Below are 17,393 nucleotides of genomic sequence, written 5' to 3'. Positions count from 1 at the left end.
ATCAAAACAATCTTTTTATTTTTGAAAGAGAATGTACACAGAGAAAAATGGCAAGAATAAATGCAGACGAAAAATAACATTTCTCACGGAGGACTAAATTATACACTGAGAAAAATAACTTTAAAGCATATAAACAGTTCTAAAATAGCGATAAGCTAAAAGCGGGGGTGAGGGAAGCGCACGGACACATCGAGGGATAAATCACACTCCTGACTTACAAATACCCTTAACGTTACAAACCCTCCCGTTACTGAATATACCTCAATTATGTCAGTTAGGTAGAGTTGGGCCTTTATGCTCACCAGAATTTCAAAACCCTTCTGGACCTTGGTACTTCTTGTTACGTCTGGAATTTCCGATCTTCCTTATGGGACCGGCTCCTGGACCCTGTTACTTGATGTCGTCCGGGACCTCCGACCTTCCTTATGGGACCGGCTCCTGGACTCGCTCTCCTGTACAAACTTTGGAAGTCCTCCGAAATCCTCGAGCCGTTTTCTGTTCCGCACGGTCCTCGAACCCCTGATGGTAACTGGACTTGGACTTCACGGTGCGAACCATCTCCGGAGGAGTCTTCCTTACTCTGGTCGAATCTTAGACTGGCTTGCTGATGATTTACCTGAACGGTTATACTCTTTTCTGGCCCTAATCTTGGCGCCAAATCAACCGTTTTCCTTTGTTAAGGTTGCTTTAACAAAAGCGAGCACATTAATTTTAACTGCTCGCAAATCGAACTAATGGGAATCCGATTAGTGTCCCTTCGCTTGTGTGTGCTCAGCGGTTTCTGAGATCGGTTACCGCTCTGCCAGCGATTAGCGCACCTCCAGGTGCTAATAGTTTTGTTTACTGCTGTAACCACATTACAATATCAAAAACAGTAAGGTTCTGGATTCTTCTAATCGATGATGACTCAGACTGCTTTAAGGTACTGTGTGTGTGTCCTTTTGAACTGGGCCATGAGAACTGCCAACTCCATTCTGTGTTCTCGCAATGTGGCCACTTCAGGGACCCTACCCATATACTGTATTTCATGGATTTTTGCGAATCCTACACTTCCTTTGACACATTGGGTCATAAAAGAATTGTGCATTACATTTACCAAATCTGATTCTAAAACACTTGGATTTTCCCAGTCTATATCTGGTTGCTTTGAAGTGTCTCATTAAAATAACTTTCCTGTTTTCACGTATCCTTCCTATCTCCTTGTACAGTAATTTGTTATCTTCATTATGCTGGCCTAGGGGTCTGCAGTGCACCCCTAGTGCTAGCTTAATTTTTTTTGCATTAGAGGTATCTACCCAGAGTAGCACCCTCTGGAGCTCGCCCCACCCTTCCACAGGATTGACCTTGTTTACTTGGGTGGCCCAAACACACACAGCTCCACCACCTCCATTTTTTGACCTCTCTTGTCTTTTCTAAAAAAAATTTATATACCATTGAATGTTATTTCAACTTCTTTCCTCATATTTTTAATCCATGTTTCCACTCTTCCCACTACTTCATAGTGTTTAACTATCACCAGCCCTCAGTTCTTGTATGTTTCTAGCATCTGTGTATATATACATATACTGATATATAAATCTACCCCTTTCGTCTCCCAGTGTCTGCTTATTCCTGGTCTTCAGTCCAGTTCAAACATATACCTGTTTTCGTTTCGGTGTCCGTGCCTCCATGTTCACTACCTTCTTCCCCCATAACGTGACTCATCCATGATCGCCTTTGCTCCCTGCCCTCCCTCCACCCCACCATCTAGTTTAAATGATTCTCAATATCTGCCTCAATGTTCTTCGCAAATCAGTCATTAGAAGTTTGTGTGTTTTTCTACAAACTATATAATATACAAATCGGATGGCAACGTCACAAATGTATAAGTGGGAAACGTTAGATTCTTCCAAAAGCAGTCTGTAAAATGTCTATCATTGAAAGCTCTTGTTGTCGCAGCCCACGATCTAAGGCAGGGGTTCTCAACTGGGGGTCTGCGAGAAGGTTTTAAGGGATCTGCCAAAAATAACCAAATTGTAAATAATCCTCCACTGTCCCCGCACTGCTATTTACGGCTATGAATTGTACGCTTTTATTTGACAGAAGACGCTCGGGTAAAACACACACTAGAATGCAATGCTCACAAAACACTCTTTATTTCCGTTCCAGACAAACAGAAAGTGACTTTGCCCCCTCCAACTACAAAACGCCGCAAAATCAATTGGTACAACTACCCGATCGCGCATGGCAAGAAGAATGAGAATAGTAATGGTAAGACTAAAACCAAACTGTGAGCATGTGTGAGATTGTCTCCCCATTAAATATATCTGGGTGAAAAATGGGGTTGGTTTTCATTTAAATTCTTATAGACCAATTGGTTATGAAAACTACCCATACTGAGAGCAGATGAGGCTTTGAATGGCCCTGATCCTTTACCAGCACAACATTGCCAGAGAACTCTTAACATGACTAGACTAGTCAGGCACAAGATGTTTATTAAAATGTCTTGCGAGCTACTCAGGTTATATAAGCCGCCCATACAAACCAGTGAGTTGCTGGGAGCATTTCACGTTTATAACTTTGATTTAGAGGTGTGTGAATCCTGAAGGGTTATATGCATGTTCACTGACATATTTATGTGATGTCATGAGAGGGTGCCCTGATGTTGAGCTACTTTTATTGGAAATCGGTTCACAGTATTTCCTGCAGTTCCCGTTCATGCAAAGGATTAGTTTATTTTTTCTCCTATTTCAAGTAAACGGCAGTGAGATAAATTTAGGCATTTTTTAAACAAGCAAACATGTTGGTTTTAAAGTACAATGGAAGAGTTTTCAACTTGTTACACTGAATTCATTAAAGTTCAGGGGTATGTTTGCAGATTTCCGAGGAAGCTGATATGTGGTGAATGCAAAGGATGACTCCTTGCCTTCTTCGATAAGACAATTGGATGAGGGTTTGTGCTCAGTTGATTGGGATTGTGTGGTAAACCACTGTTTGTATTCCTGTTTGTCCTGTTTGTATTCCACTGTGTACATGCCTGGACATGCCTCGGCTGACTCCTCCCACAGGTCCTAGTATAAAGGTGACTGCTCCCCAGCCCTTGGTATCCTGGACCGGTCGACCACTCGAGGCAGACCTCCATTCTGTTGTTAATAAAAGCCTTTAGTTACTCTTCTAACTCTCAGTCTTTTATGAGTAATTGATAGCGCATCAGATTGTTGATGCTTTGTTCCTAGCAAAACCCTCCTGATGTGCAATGTAAACCAGCACATCTGCCCTTTTAATTTACAAGTGACCTTACAGCACAGAAGGAGGCCATTCTGCCCATCATGTCTGTGTTGGCTCTATGCTAAAGCAATACAAAACTATCTCACTCATCCCCATAATGCCGAGTCTTTCTTTTATTTTAGTGTTTATGGCATTATTCCCCCTTTAAAACATGCAATGGACGCTCTTTCAATAGTCACATGATTAGTCAGCTGCTGAATTTTCCCAGTAGCATCTCCCAATTTTGCACTGTATATCATTCATTTTTAAATGCATCATTGTTGCTCAGCATCAGCAACAAGTTTCACATTAAGTAAGTAAAAGAAAAATAATAATAAATATGTATGTTTAATTGTATAACTAATTTTTATACAGGAAAAAAACTTGTTTCGAGTTACAGGGGATCCGTGGAATTTTTATAACACTGGAAGGGGACCTCGGAAGCAAAAATGTTGAGAACCCTTGACCTAAGACATTGCAAATCCAATTTTCTTGGTAATGGTTCTGTTGTTGCCATTTATGCCTCCTCTGGACCCATCTTTTGTTTCTCCATTACCACCCTCTTTTGTTATTTAATCTCGCCTGCCCCTCACCCTATCACAGAAATTTCCTTTTGTTCTTTCTTCACCACTGACCCCCCCCCGCCCCCCCCCCCCTCTTCCCTGGCTTTGTACTTGCTTATAAACTGTTAAACCTCTAACTTCTTCCAGTTCTGATGTAAGGTCATCGACCTGAAAAATTAACTGTTTCTCTCTCCACAGATGCTGCCTTGATCGGCTGGGTGTTTCTAGCATTTTCTGTTTTTATTTCTTGATACCCACGTTATCTTAGAAATGGAAAAAAAAGTTGCTTGCTCCATGTCAGCAGCTGTGATACATGTACAAGTATTTCTGTAAAGACCATGAAGTTTAGAGCTAATGGAAACCAGGGAAGCTGTTTTGCTCCTTTTGGAGGGTAGTTATTCTGGGTTATGTGTCTTCTAAGATTAGGTGAAGCGGATGATCACTAATGGGTAACGTGGAGGGAATTACCTGGTTTTCCTGAATCTGTAAATCTTAAAAGGATTGCAACTTTTGGACAGCTTAAAATATTGATGTTTATTGCATCATTGAAGTCAATATAATTTCTTCAAAATCACAAAATATTTGTTTTGTCACTTAACTGGATTTCTCTCTTTATTTTTACAGATAATGAATACATCCTAAATGTAGTCCTCGGGAGATGTGTCCCTTATGCAGATGTGCATTTTCAGTACACTACAGAAACATTTTAGTAGTTAATTTTGTAATTTAAAAAGGATCTGAAAATATGCTTTAAGTTTGGGGAAAAAATGCTCCCATTAAAAATGCTTCGCTTGAAGCACATATGCTACCCTTCAATGAGGTTCTACCACTCACTGGTAGTGGGTAGTGATTCCTTGCTAGATCAATTGGGCAGCTGCTCAAATGAGGACCAAATATTTGATGTTGTAGGGAAGAACAAAGCCAAGCTTTCGGTGAACCACGTGGGGCGTGCAGTAAATCTACTCTGGCAATTTCAAAAGGAGAGACCACAGATGCTGAGGACTATAGATTTCATCAGAAAACATTCACAGTTCATGGTTCTTTGTGTGCTAGCTGAAAACAAGATTGACCTGATGGATGATGAGACATTGGTGGATATGCTATACAATGCACTGAGGTAATTACAGGTACTGAGGGTAATTAAATTCTTGAAACAGGACAAGAGTTTCTAAATATGTGCAATCATTTTTACACATACTGTAGGCCCTTTTAGCACATTATTTCTGATATAAAGTTTCTTGTTTATGGCTGCCTTGTTAATACGACACTACAAAAGGCTGGCTTGTTGCTATGACAAACTTGTTTATTCTAATTTGAAATAGCTGTGCTATATTAAAAAGTGGTCTGCTGTATTTAGCTGCAAGTACACCAAGTAACTGCAGGCTTAAAGTCATTTTGAGTTTGTATGGGAATGAGGGCAAGTAACATAACTTGTATCTGACTCTTGTGGGTCATCCCATAGTTCACAAATTGTAATGTTTGATTTTTAGACGTGTATAGATCATACACAGTGAAATGTAAATCAGCATTGTACAGCATTGCCCTCAATACCTACATTTATTATGTTCTAGAGATTTAAAAAACTATTGTTTCACTTGGCAATATCGATTGGCAGCGATATTTCCTTCTTGGGTAAGATTGACTATGGGATTAGAACTGTGATTTAATTATTTAAAGGAGCCGACTGTCTTAATTTAGCATTGCTTGTGGTAAAATTACAATATTCACAATTCTATTACTAACACTCCTTGAAACAAAAATACATAATCTTCAAAAGTGCAGCATTCCTACTGCCCCTCCGTGGTCATAATTTTTAAGCGAGTATACTGCAGCTGCATGCTGCTGACCCTGCTTTCCGGCTATTTTTTTATAAAGTGACAAAAGCAGTCAGTTCATAATTCAGTCTTGCTTCAGCTGAAGCAGAAATTGGGTTGAGGGAGGTGGGACTGATGGCTCTTGATGGCTATTTCCTTATACATTTAAACATAAAATAAATGACCTCCAGAGTAATGAGGATGCACAAAAATTGCATCAATAACCACCAGGGCGATGCAGATGAGGAAGGTCTTCAGCCCATCATGCATCCAGGAAGATCCTACAATCCTCCCTTCCCTGCATCCAACCGTTTCTTAAATGATTCATGGGTTTTTGCCTCCACAATATCTGGAAGGCCATATGTTGATTACTCCTTGTGAGAAGGACTCCTGACATCAGCCTAAAATTTGTCTTTTATGGGTTTGAACATGTGTCCTTTTGTCTTACTGTCACAATTATGAAGTAGTGGTGGTTTGGATCTACTTATTCTATCCCGCCTACTATCTTCTATACTTCCATAAGGCTGAAAAGCCCAAATTTCTCCAGTGTTTCCTCATGGCTCAGTCTGATGCTCAGGGTCTGTCTCAAGGCTCTTTAATCTGATTCACAGGGTGTCGATGTCTCCCTTGTGTTTCGGTTATCAGAACTGCACACACTACTCAAGGCGTAGAATAACCAGAGTTTGTGCATGGTTTCCTCCTACTTGTGTTCTACTGTTTTGACTACATTCTATTTGCATTGTTGAATGCTGCTCCACAGTGATTGGACATATTGAGTGTTTAATCTATTAAAACTCAGCAATCTTTTTCAACTTCAACCTTGGCTATTTTGACACCATTCATGAAGGAAAAGATTTAAAACATTGATCCAGGATGTATTTTGTATTGCTGGGGACGTTCAATTGATTTGTGTTAGTCCAAGTTCAAATTCAATATGAATGTTAAAACTACTTGTTGAAATATTATCACTGAATTAGAATTATACTTTTAAATATATTCACTGATGTTTTCTGGTATAAAGTTCCATCTTTTCTGTAAAACTACTATATCCTCACTCATAAATCATAGTAGAGTGGCACATGTACAATGCTTGGCTTCTGAACGGTTTTATAATGTGGATGATGTGTTGCTCAGTGAGTATCTCAAGACCAGCATTCTTTTTGTTAATAAAGGAACGAATCCTCAGATATGGATAATGAATATGAACTCTGTATAAGATGGCAGTAAGATGAGATGAAACTGGCCATGGGGGGTGGTACATAATGCAAAAAAAAGTAGTGAGAAATAAAAAAGAATGGAGATTTTTGAGAACAGTTAAACTTGTTGGTCAGTTAGAGTTCATGGCTCAGTATAATATCTGGAAGATAGTCTGTGGCAACTAATGTTGGAGCACCACCAAATGCAGAGCTTTAAGGGGCTATCTGACAGAATATCTGGAAAATTACCCAGAATCTGACTTTTTTTAAACCAAAGTTGTAACTTTTCAATCTTGCTTCCAGTAGTCTAGATTTGTGATTCAAAATTAGTCTTGTGCTTGGCTGCAAATAGCATTAGTTCAGAAATCTCGTTCAGTGCAGTCACAAGGATAAGTAGACTGGGTAATGGAACTATCACACTGGTTCAGTAGGTGAGGCTGTTATGAAGTTTTGTTGTAGTTGCTATTAGGTAAAAGGTAGAAAAGTTTTCAATCATTATTGGTAGACACCCTTTGGAGCTTTTTTGCAGCAGACACATCTCTATTACTGAATTGGAATATATGTCCTAACATTAAAGTAAAAGTTGTAAGCCAGTCTACACTGAGACAGTGTAATAGCTTGGAAGATAGTCTGTGGCAAACAATGTTGGAACACCACCTCTGAGCCACAAGATGGAGAATACCCAACATATGTCCATGCATACCTATCTGTAAGCTTGTATGAATGTAGGGTTCCTTTTTGTTTTCTGATTGTAAAACCAGAAGGAAAAGTACCCATGACAGGGGACTAGAACAGCACATGGATACTGAAGCAGTGACAACAGGACAGAGTGTAGAATCCCAAGCTTGATCAGTCATGGCAGAAGGTCAGTGAGCAGCAACAGCATGGAGTGGGTGTCTATCCAAAACCTCCTGAGCAAGATCACAGTAAGCATTAGAAGCCATACTCAAGATCTGGGAGTTTCCATGAGCAACGTCAACTTTTTTTGAACTTGTGATTAATAATACATGACATTCGGTGGATAAATGTAGAAGTATAATCATTGTGGACATGGTTGCAATTTTAGAGAGAGCCTAAATACACATTAAAAACCTGAGCCTATTCATGTTAAATTAACATTACTCCAAGCATAATGGTTCTTATCTAACAATATACTTCTGTATTTACTAAAAGGTTGAATGTTGAACCCCATGATTCCCTGGTGCAACAACTTGTGGTTGAGGCATGGGGGCGAATTGAAAGGTAAATACAGCAGGTTTTATTTTCTTAATTATAATTTTAATAGATTTGAACAATTGATGTTCTTTCTTCATTTACCCTTTTTAATGACTTGTATTTTTTTTAAAAAAAGGTTTTATTATAGTATTTCACTTTTTGAAAACAGTACAGTATTGACAGACCAAAACTTCTGAAGTTTAGTATACTATTAATTGCACAAAAATGCAAGTGTGCAATAAAATGCTGATTTATTAAAGGATTAATACTTGAGCCTGCAATTTCAATAAATGTAACTAGTAATGGCAAGTATTCTGCAGTTTCCTCTTCTGTTTGATACAATGTTTCTTTTCAGATAATAGTTACTATACAAGGTACACCATGTGTAGAATAAATCTACAGTAGATACAACCAATAAGTTATCTTAATTATCTTGCTTAAAATGGCCAGATGACATGCCTCTTCCTTCGAACTGTTTCCCGGCCCATTGGAGGCATTCCCTGTCAATCTGAGGCATGGAAATTGATTATAAAGTCTTCCAAATGGAACTTTGGGAGTGATAATTTGAGAGCTGGACACTTACAAAGGTGAAACCTATACATGACATATCATGCACTGTATTTCTTTTGCAACAAAACAAAACATACAGAATTACATTTCTCTGGCTAGAATTTCCTCAAATTTTTTCAAAAATGGGAGATAGGCTCATTTTTTTGTTGCAATTAATGACCTGCTAACAAAATTTGGGAGTATGTCTTTGAAATGAGTGATTTCTGACAAAATGATTCACCTGCAGTAATGATTCTCCATGCTTCTCAAGCAGCTAGCAAACAACTTAACCAGTATAAAAGCCCAACAGTTCTTTAATGTAATTGTGGAACAATGTAATTTTTCTGGTTAATGACTGACTGACAATTGAGAATTCCTGATTTATCACTGAAGCCCTGCTTGTGCTGGTAACATGTTTTTGGTGAGGGAGAATTGCTCCCAAGGATACTAAAAAGCAGCAAGTGAAGCAGTTTGTCATGGAAAGAATCAATGTTGTCTCAACTACTTGGAAGACTTGGCTGGCGGCCTAGAAGAGAAGTGCATGACTTAAAGAAAAGCATAAAGGTAATAAATAAATATAATTTGTACAATGTATTGTATCAATATGCCCATACACTACATGGATGCATATAATACTGTAAAATTAGTTGATTTTTTTTGGTCTATTTACTGCTTTAATCCCATGAAAAATGTTAACTATTAATTTTTTATGACGTGTTCCTTCTTTGGTCTAGAAATGGGGTGTGTTTTGACCAGAAGACCAGTGTAACTTCCTCTACGCTCAGACATCAGCAGGCATGCAGAGCACTAGCACTTCATATATGCTGCTGATCAAAATGCAGGTAAGTCAGGAAACAAAGTTGCAGATTGAAACTGGTAACACTAGTTCACATAACCAGGAACCTAGGATTAAATGTACAAACTTTTTTTTTAAGGCATTTACGTCCTGGATCCCTGTTCCTGCAAAACATATACCAGAGAATTACCAGTTTTGCAGTAGTACTTGCAATAATCATAAGTGTACCCAAATGGATAAATGTGGTTTTGTAATCAGTGTCACATCTGCTCTTTTCACAGCAAGGGGAACCTAGTGGTTGACTGGCACACCCATTGAGCATCATGCCAGCTGTCAGTAGTCCTGCACCATGACTGATGCACACTGTAGGAGAAGCCCATAGTGATGTTGACGAAGCAATGATGAAGAAGTGCCAGCTGCTGCTGGGCAAAGGTCCAGCATGCTGAGTGCTCTTGAGTTTTACAAGACACAGACCTAGCTGGACCTCCTTTCCAACAGAGATATTGTAGAGTCGCTTGCTCTTATGCATGCTACAATGGAACATGATCTGAGTAGTGCAGGGGAGTTGAACTCCCAGATATTTGCTGTCACTTTCATTCATTATATTCTCATTGAGCAGATGACAAAACCTGTGACATCTGCAGTGTAGACCTTGGTTGTGCAGGTCATGGGCACAGTAGGACCATCTTCATGAATATTCTCCCTGCTGCTGTGGAGGTTTTGGACTACAAACTTGAAAAGTTGACATTGTAACCTAATGATCAGGTCCACTCCATGACTGGTTTCAACTTGCTTAGAGATCACTTGGAGGAAATCATGAAGGAGTATTCCAAGACCTCCGAGATAGCTATGCTTAAATGGGTTTCCTCCAGCAGTAGCACATAATGAATAGCAGAGGGCAACAAATTGGCTTCAGATCAGTGACAATTGTTTGCCATCACATAACCCTGAAGAAGTAGGTATCTCCTCTCAAAACACTGAGCCCACAATAATTTCAGCAAAGTCTCCAGCACTAATGTAGGTCCATCACGGTTGGATACAGAGGGAGAACTTGCAGGTTACCTGTTGACTATGCAGCCATCCACCAGTACTACTACCTTGTGTAGGGGAGCACTTGGGGCACATCTACATGGAACAGAGAAGTTCACAACAAAATGCAGCCTCAAAAAAAATGTTCAACATGTACACCACAAGCATAAAAATTAATAAAGTTATTCATTTTTAATATATTGTGCTGTCATGTTACTGTTTTATTGTGCTGAAAATTGCCAAATGTCCTAAAGCTAGACAAAGTGGCTGACTCTGATCATATCTCTTGAGGGGTACCTGAAAGATCCATGTTCATAAAAGCTGAGGGTGCTGGTGACCTACACTGCCACTAATAGTGCAGTGCAGATGGTTAACTGTCCCTGGAACCCCTTTCTGCTATTCTGGGCTGTTGTCCTTCTGCTAATAGTCAGTATGTGCTTAAGCTTCCTCTGTACTCGCGCGCACCCCCCCCCAAATGCTATGTTGATACTTGAAATGTTCCCTTAGTCAGTTTAACAAACTCCAGGTTTTAACAGAAAATGTTGGAAACATTCAGCAGGTCAATCAACATCTGGGGAGAGAAGAGGCAACTTAATGTTTCAGTTGTAACCCTTCATCAGAAATGGGGAAAGTTGCACTTAAAAAAAAAAAAAAAAAACAAAGGAAAGGGGAGGGAAAAAGCATGTGTACAAATACATTGGAGGAAGTAGAATGACACAAGAAAACAGGAGATGTCTAAATGATGTCCGCTGTGGCTCAGTGGCACTCTTGCCTGAGTCAGAAGGATGTGGGTTCAAGGCCCACTTCAGAGACTTGAGCACATAATCTAGGCTGACACTCCAGTGCAGTACTGAGGGAGTGCTGCACTGTCTGAGGTGCACTCTTTCGGATGAGATGTTAAACCGAGGCTCCGTCTGTCAGATGGACATGAGAGCAGGGGAGGTCTCCCTGGTGTCCTGGCCAATATTTATCCCTCAACCAACATCATGAAAACAGATTATCTGGTCATTATCACATTTCTGTTTGTAGGACCTTGCTGTGTGCAAATTGGCTACTGCATTTCCCTACATTACAACAGTGACTGCACTCCAAAAGTACTTCTTTAGCTGTAAAGTGCTTTGGGACATCCTGAGGTCATGAAAGGTGCTATATAAATGCAAATCTTTCTTTTTGTAATGTTAACCTAAGATGATAGGAAGAATTCGAATAAAAGAATTTAAAGGTATTTAAAAGACACCCAGCATATGTGAATAGCTGAGGTGGTGGGAGGAGGTAAGGTGGGTCTAAATGGAACAGCATCCAGCAGCCTTAGAACTAAAAAGCAGATCGGCACCAAGTGTAGAAGGCAAGAGACAGGTCAGAGTGGAACTAGAACAGAGAGTTGAAGTGGCAAGTGACAGGGAGCTCATGGTTGCACTTGTGGAAAAAACAGGCATATGTTTGGCATATCGGTCACTTAATCTCCTTTTGGTTTCCCTAGTAAGGCCACTGCAGTAAGCAGCAGATATAATACACTAAGTTGGAGGAAGTACACATAAATTGCTTCACACATGGATGAGATGTTTGGCATCTGGGACAGTGGTGTGGGAGGAGGTGAGTCAGCAGGTATTGCAACTTCGACACTTGCACAAGAAGGCAATGGGGAAGGACAGCAGATGTCGGGGTGGAAGGTTGCGACATAGGTTAGCAAGGCCATAAAATGGATAGCTAGCTGGCTTCAAGACAGAAAGCAGAGTGGGGGTAAAAGGTAGCTATTCACAGAATCTAAAACACAATTTCTAAATTTGCAGATGACATCAAATTGGGGGGGGATAGTCAATACTGAGTTGGACTGCAACAACTTACAGGAGGACATTAATAAACGTGCAGAATGGGCATATAATTGGCAAATGACGTTCAACACAGGTAAATGTGAGGTATTCCATTTTGGTAGGAAGAATAGGGAGGTCACTTATTACTTGGAGAGTGCGAGTCTAGGTGGGGTAGCGGAACAAAGGGCTCTCGGAGTACAAATACACAAATCACTAAAAGTTGTGACACAGGTTAGCAAAGCCATAAAAGCAAACCAAGCACTAGGGTTTATTTCTAGAAGTATAGAATTGAAAAGTAGGGAAGTTATGCTAAACCTATATCAAACCTTGGTTAGATCGCACTTGGAGTACTGCGTATAATTCTGGTCGCCATATTATAAAAAAGATATAGAGGCACTGGAGAGGGTGCAGAGAAGATTTACAAGGATGATACCAGAAATGTGAAGGTATACATATCAGGAAAGGATGAACAGGCTGGGACTTTCTTCTCTTGAAAAAAGAATGTAAGAAGTCACACAACACCAGGTTATAGTCCAACAGTTTTATTTGAAATCACAAGCTTTCGGAGCGCTGCTCCTTCGTCAGGTGAGCAGCGTTCCGAAAGCTTGTGATTTCAAGTAAAACTGTTGGACTATAACCTGGTGTTGTGTGACTTCTTACATTTGTCCACCCCAGTCCAACACCAGCATCTCCACACCTTGAAAAAAGAAGGCTGAGGGGTGACCTAATAGAGGTCTTTAAATTATGAAAGGTTTTGATAGAGTGGATACCGAGAGAATGTTTCCACTTGTGGGGAAGAGCATAACTAGAGGCTATCAATGTAAGATAGTCACCAAGAAATCAAATAGGGAATTCAGAAGAAACTTCTTTACCTAGAGAGTGGTGAGAATGTGGAACTCGCTACCACAGGGAATAGTTGAAGTGACTAGTATAGATGCATTTAAGGGGAGGCTAGACAAGCATATGAGGGAAAAGGGAATAGAGGGTTATGCTGATAGATTTTGATGAGGAAAGATGGGAGGAAGCTGGACACCAGCATGGACTGGTTGGGCCGAATGGCTGGTTTCTGTGCAGTATATCCTATGATGAAGATGATGACAAGGAGGGACTATTATCATTGTGGGGAGAGATGTGAGAGCAGAGCACAGGAAGTGAGAGAAACCCGGCTTGGGGTCCTGCCTACCATGGCAAAGGGGGATTCTTTGCTGAGGGAAAAGGACATTCCTGAAACCTTGCTCTACAAGGTGGCATCAAAGAGCAGGTCTGATGCAGAAATTGGGATAGAAGAATGGAGTCCTTACAGGAAGTGGGTGGGAAGAAGTATAATCCAGGTAGTTGTTGGAGTCAGTGGACTTGTAATAGATATTAGTGGACGATCTATCCCTGGAGATATAAAAAGAGAATGAAAGAGTCAGAAATGGACCACAAGGTTGAAATTTGAAGCATTGTTAAAAAAAATTATCTAAATCAGGGTTGGAGCAGAAAGCTGCACTAACACAGTATCATCCTTGTAAATCTTCTTCGATGTAACTGAGAAAGAGATTACGTAGGGGGTCTGAGTAGAACCGGAAAAAAGTGTTCAACATATCTTGCAAAGGCAGGATAGCTGGGACCCATGCAGGTTCCCATTGTGGCACCTTTTTAGCTGGAGGAAGTGGAGTTAAAGGAAAAGCTGTTGAAGGTGAAAATAAGATCGGGTAGACACAGGAGGGTGGTAGTGGTTGGGGACTGGTTGGGCCACTGTTCAGGCCATCCTGGTGAAGGAGCTTCAAATTTCCATTTAAAAATGATTCTTTTCCTTTTTTGAAATGTTAATCCATTTTTGGGAACGTATGAACCCGGAGAGTGGCACTAAATGAGGACCTTTAGCATTTTCTACTGACCTTGCACTACTTTTTACTCAAGCCTATGTTTTGCTAAAAATAATGAAGGCAGGAATGTCTGCTCCATGAGGACTTCAGTCTCATTATCCATTCTAGTAAGGTAGTGTCTGTTGAAATTTGAATGGGTAGTCATGAATATTAATTTTATAATAGCATACACGGTAATTTCCAAATTATTGACCATTAGATTAAACACTTTTGCGGGGTTGAAGAGGGGATTAAACTGTACAGTACTCTTAACATTCCGATAGCTGGATAGTTTGTTGGAACTCTAGGTTTAACATCCTGAATCTACACCATAACTTTGATTTTCCGAAGATATGTTTTCTTTCAAAATAAACTTTCACTGGATTATATAATAAAACTGAACATGCTGGAAATACAAATCTCTGCACCCAAAGTGTTATTTCTTATTGGATTGCTGATAGAAGTGCCATGAATTTCCAGCATTTTCTCTCTGATTTCCATTTTTTAATAGATTTCTCTCTCTATTTTACTGGATTGAAATGTTAACCTTTGGGTTCCTGGCTCTGATTCAATTCATCACATCGATGATGGAATAGTCTATTGAGAACAAACAAGGTAGCAGCATCAATTTTGCAGAGAAATTGCAAGGATTTTAACAATAACTTTAAATAGTAAAACATTAGTACCCATTTAACCTGATTCACTTAAACATTAGATTTTAAGATTTTTTCCATTTCTGTTAAAGATTATTGTTTGACAATATAAATAAAAAACCAGCACAGAAGAAATCCAAACCGCACAGCATATGACCCAAAACAGCCTCAATAGCAACATAATTAGGGTACAGCAGCAATTAGGTCATTGCACCTGAGAACGCTAATTTCAAATCTCTGTGTGCTGGGTTCAGCAACTTCCCCAAGCCATTTCCCCAGTAATGTCATTAACCCTGTTTCAATAAAATATTGAAGAAATGTATGGAAGTACACTGGGGGAGTGAGGAAGGGAGTTTGATGTTAAAGGTAATAATTATTCCCTTAATTTTCTTTCTTTAGAGGATTTTGATTGTCTTTCTTTAGAGGATTTTGATTGTAAGTTTCTCACCCTCATTAGTAATGCATTGTTTTACTTTTTTAAATTGCTATTAGTAAATGTGGATCTACTACAAATCTGATGGAATATATTTTGAATTTTTAAAATAGGCAAACCAGTGCTAATGTACCAATACACTCCACCATAGAGTGGTAGGATAGGTTTGTGACTGATTTTTCATTTGAAGTGTTAAGAGAAGTGGATAAATATTTGGGGGAAAATGTAAAGGTTATTGGGAAAGTGCAGGGATAGATTTTTCACAGAGCCAGCACAGGTATGATTGGCTGAATTCTTTCTATACTGTGAAATCTGAGGATATCTTCTATCTTCCCCCTTCAGGAATCATTGTATGTGCTTGGGAGAATGGAAAGTAACCAGTGTTAGTCATCAGATGTCATTAAAAATCCGCATAATCAAAATCTCACTTGTCAAGAAAAGAAAGCAGGCTACATTAATGCTGATTGAGGGTAGGTGGCAGAATAAAATGACACTGCTTATAAAGAGAATTGGAGGGATAGATTTTTGTCTCTCTTACCTGGGCAGTGCACAGAGGAAAATTTGGTAGAAAGGTTCACATGCCCATAATGGAGCCTGCTTGATCTGCCTTCCAAAATGGAATAATTTATACCTAAGCAGTACAGATAAAAATCTACTCCATACAATGTTGGATGATGTTATGAGGTCATAGAGTATTAACGGCACAGAAGGAGGCCATTCGGCCCATCTAGTCCGTGCCAGCTCTGTCGAGCAATCCAGTCAGTCCCGTTCCCCCGCTCTATCCCCGTAACCCTGCAAGTTTATTTCCCTCAAGTGCATATCCAGTCTCCCCTTGAAAACCTTGAGTGTCTCCGCTTCCACCACTTCCGTAGGCAGCGAGTTCCAGTTCTTTATCACTCGCTGTGTAAAAAAGTTTTTCCTCACGTCCCCCCTGTATCTCCTGCCCAAAACCTTAAGTCTGTGTCCCCTTGTCCTTGTACCATCAACTAGTGGGAACAGCCTTTCCCCGTCTAGCCTATCCAAACCCGTCATAATCTTGTACACCTCTATCAAATCACCCCTCAACATCCTTTGCTCTAATGAAAACAAATCCAGCTTCTCCAACCTGTCCTTGTAGCTAAGATTCCCCCATCCCCGGAACCATTCTGGTAAATCTCCTCTGCACCCTCTCAAGGGCCTTCACATCCTTCCTAAAGTGTGGTGACCAGAACTGGACGCAATACTCCAGTTGTGGCCTAACCAGTGCTTTATAAAGATTCAGCATAACGTCTCTACTTTTGTACTCAATACCTCTGTTTATGAAGCCCAAGATCCCATATGCTTTGCTAACCACTCTCTCAGTATGTCCTGCCACCTTCAGGGATCTATGCATATTAACTCCCAGGTCCCTCTGTCCCTGCACACTCTTTAAAATTGTGCCATTAAGTGTATATTGCCTCTCCCTGTTCCTTCTGCCAAAATGCATTACTTCACACTTCTCCCTATTAAATTCCATCTGCCACTTGTCTGCCCATTCTGCTAGCCTTTCTATGTTCTGTTGCAGTCGATTAGTATCATCCTCACTGTTTGCCACACCCCCAAGTTTGGTGTCATTGGCAAATTTAGAAATTCTACTCTGTATTCCAATATCCAGGTCATTTAATATCAAAAAAAGCAGTGACCCCAGCACTGACCCTTGGGGAACACCACTGTCTCCCATCCCCCCAGTCTGAAAAACAGCCATTTACCACAACTTGCTGTTTTCTGTCCTTAAGCCAATTCCTTATCCAAGCTGCCACTGACCCACCTATTCCATAAGCCTCAATTTTGTTAACCAGCCTTCTATGTGGTACTTTGTCAAACGCCTTCCTAAAATCCATGTAGACAACATCCATTGCATTCCCTTCATCAATCCCCCCTGTTACTTCATCAAAAAATTGAATTAGATTAGTCAAACGCAACCTGCTTTTTACAAATCCGTGTTGTCTCTCCTAAATTAGCATAAACCTCTCCAAATGCCCGTTAATATTTTCCTTGATTATTGTTTCCAAACCACTGATGTTAAACTGACCGGCCTATGGTTACTAGGATTGTCCTTGCACTCTTTCTTGAACAATGGTGTCACATTTGCCACTTTCCAATCCTCGGGCACCTTTCCCGCATCTAGGGAAGATTGGAAAATTATGACAAGCCCTTCCGCTATCTCCTCCCCCAATTCCCTTAGCAACCTGGATGCAAGCCATCTGGACCAGGCGACTT

The 17,393-nt window shown here is 40.1% G+C and overlaps 1 protein-coding gene and 1 long non-coding RNA gene across 6 annotated transcripts in view; both read left to right on the top strand.

The window, feature by feature from the left end:
• The window catches only part of fastkd1 (FAST kinase domains 1), a 57,857-nt gene that overhangs the window by 14,009 nt on the left and 26,455 nt on the right, over nucleotides 1-17,393 (top strand). Inside the window, exons 2-4 of one of the 5 annotated variants that reach the window (XM_085986219.1) lie at nucleotides 2,149-2,250; nucleotides 4,434-4,926; nucleotides 7,993-8,061. In XM_085986219.1, coding sequence (XP_085842345.1) covers nucleotides 4,577-4,926; nucleotides 7,993-8,061 — 419 coding nt within the window. In that variant the 5' untranslated portion in view covers nucleotides 2,149-2,250; nucleotides 4,434-4,576. Of the gene's footprint in view, nucleotides 1-2,148; nucleotides 2,251-4,433; nucleotides 4,927-7,992; nucleotides 8,062-15,540; nucleotides 15,626-17,393 lie in introns of those variants that run through there. The other 4 variants (XM_085986221.1, XM_085986220.1, XM_085986222.1 and 1 more) reach the window with 4 other exon arrangements.
• Nucleotides 8,076-11,071, top strand: LOC147120378 (uncharacterized). The gene is made up of 2 exons (XR_015078182.1): nucleotides 8,076-9,425; nucleotides 9,661-11,071. It is a non-coding gene; the product is annotated as an uncharacterized LOC147120378 (long non-coding RNA).

This window comes from Somniosus microcephalus, chromosome 4, assembly GCF_052327205.1.
Source record: "Somniosus microcephalus isolate GS21.2 chromosome 4, FLI_Smic_1.0, whole genome shotgun sequence".
NCBI lineage: Eukaryota > Metazoa > Chordata > Chondrichthyes > Squaliformes > Somniosidae > Somniosus > Somniosus microcephalus.
This window is presented reverse-complemented; position numbering and strand designations above follow the sequence as displayed.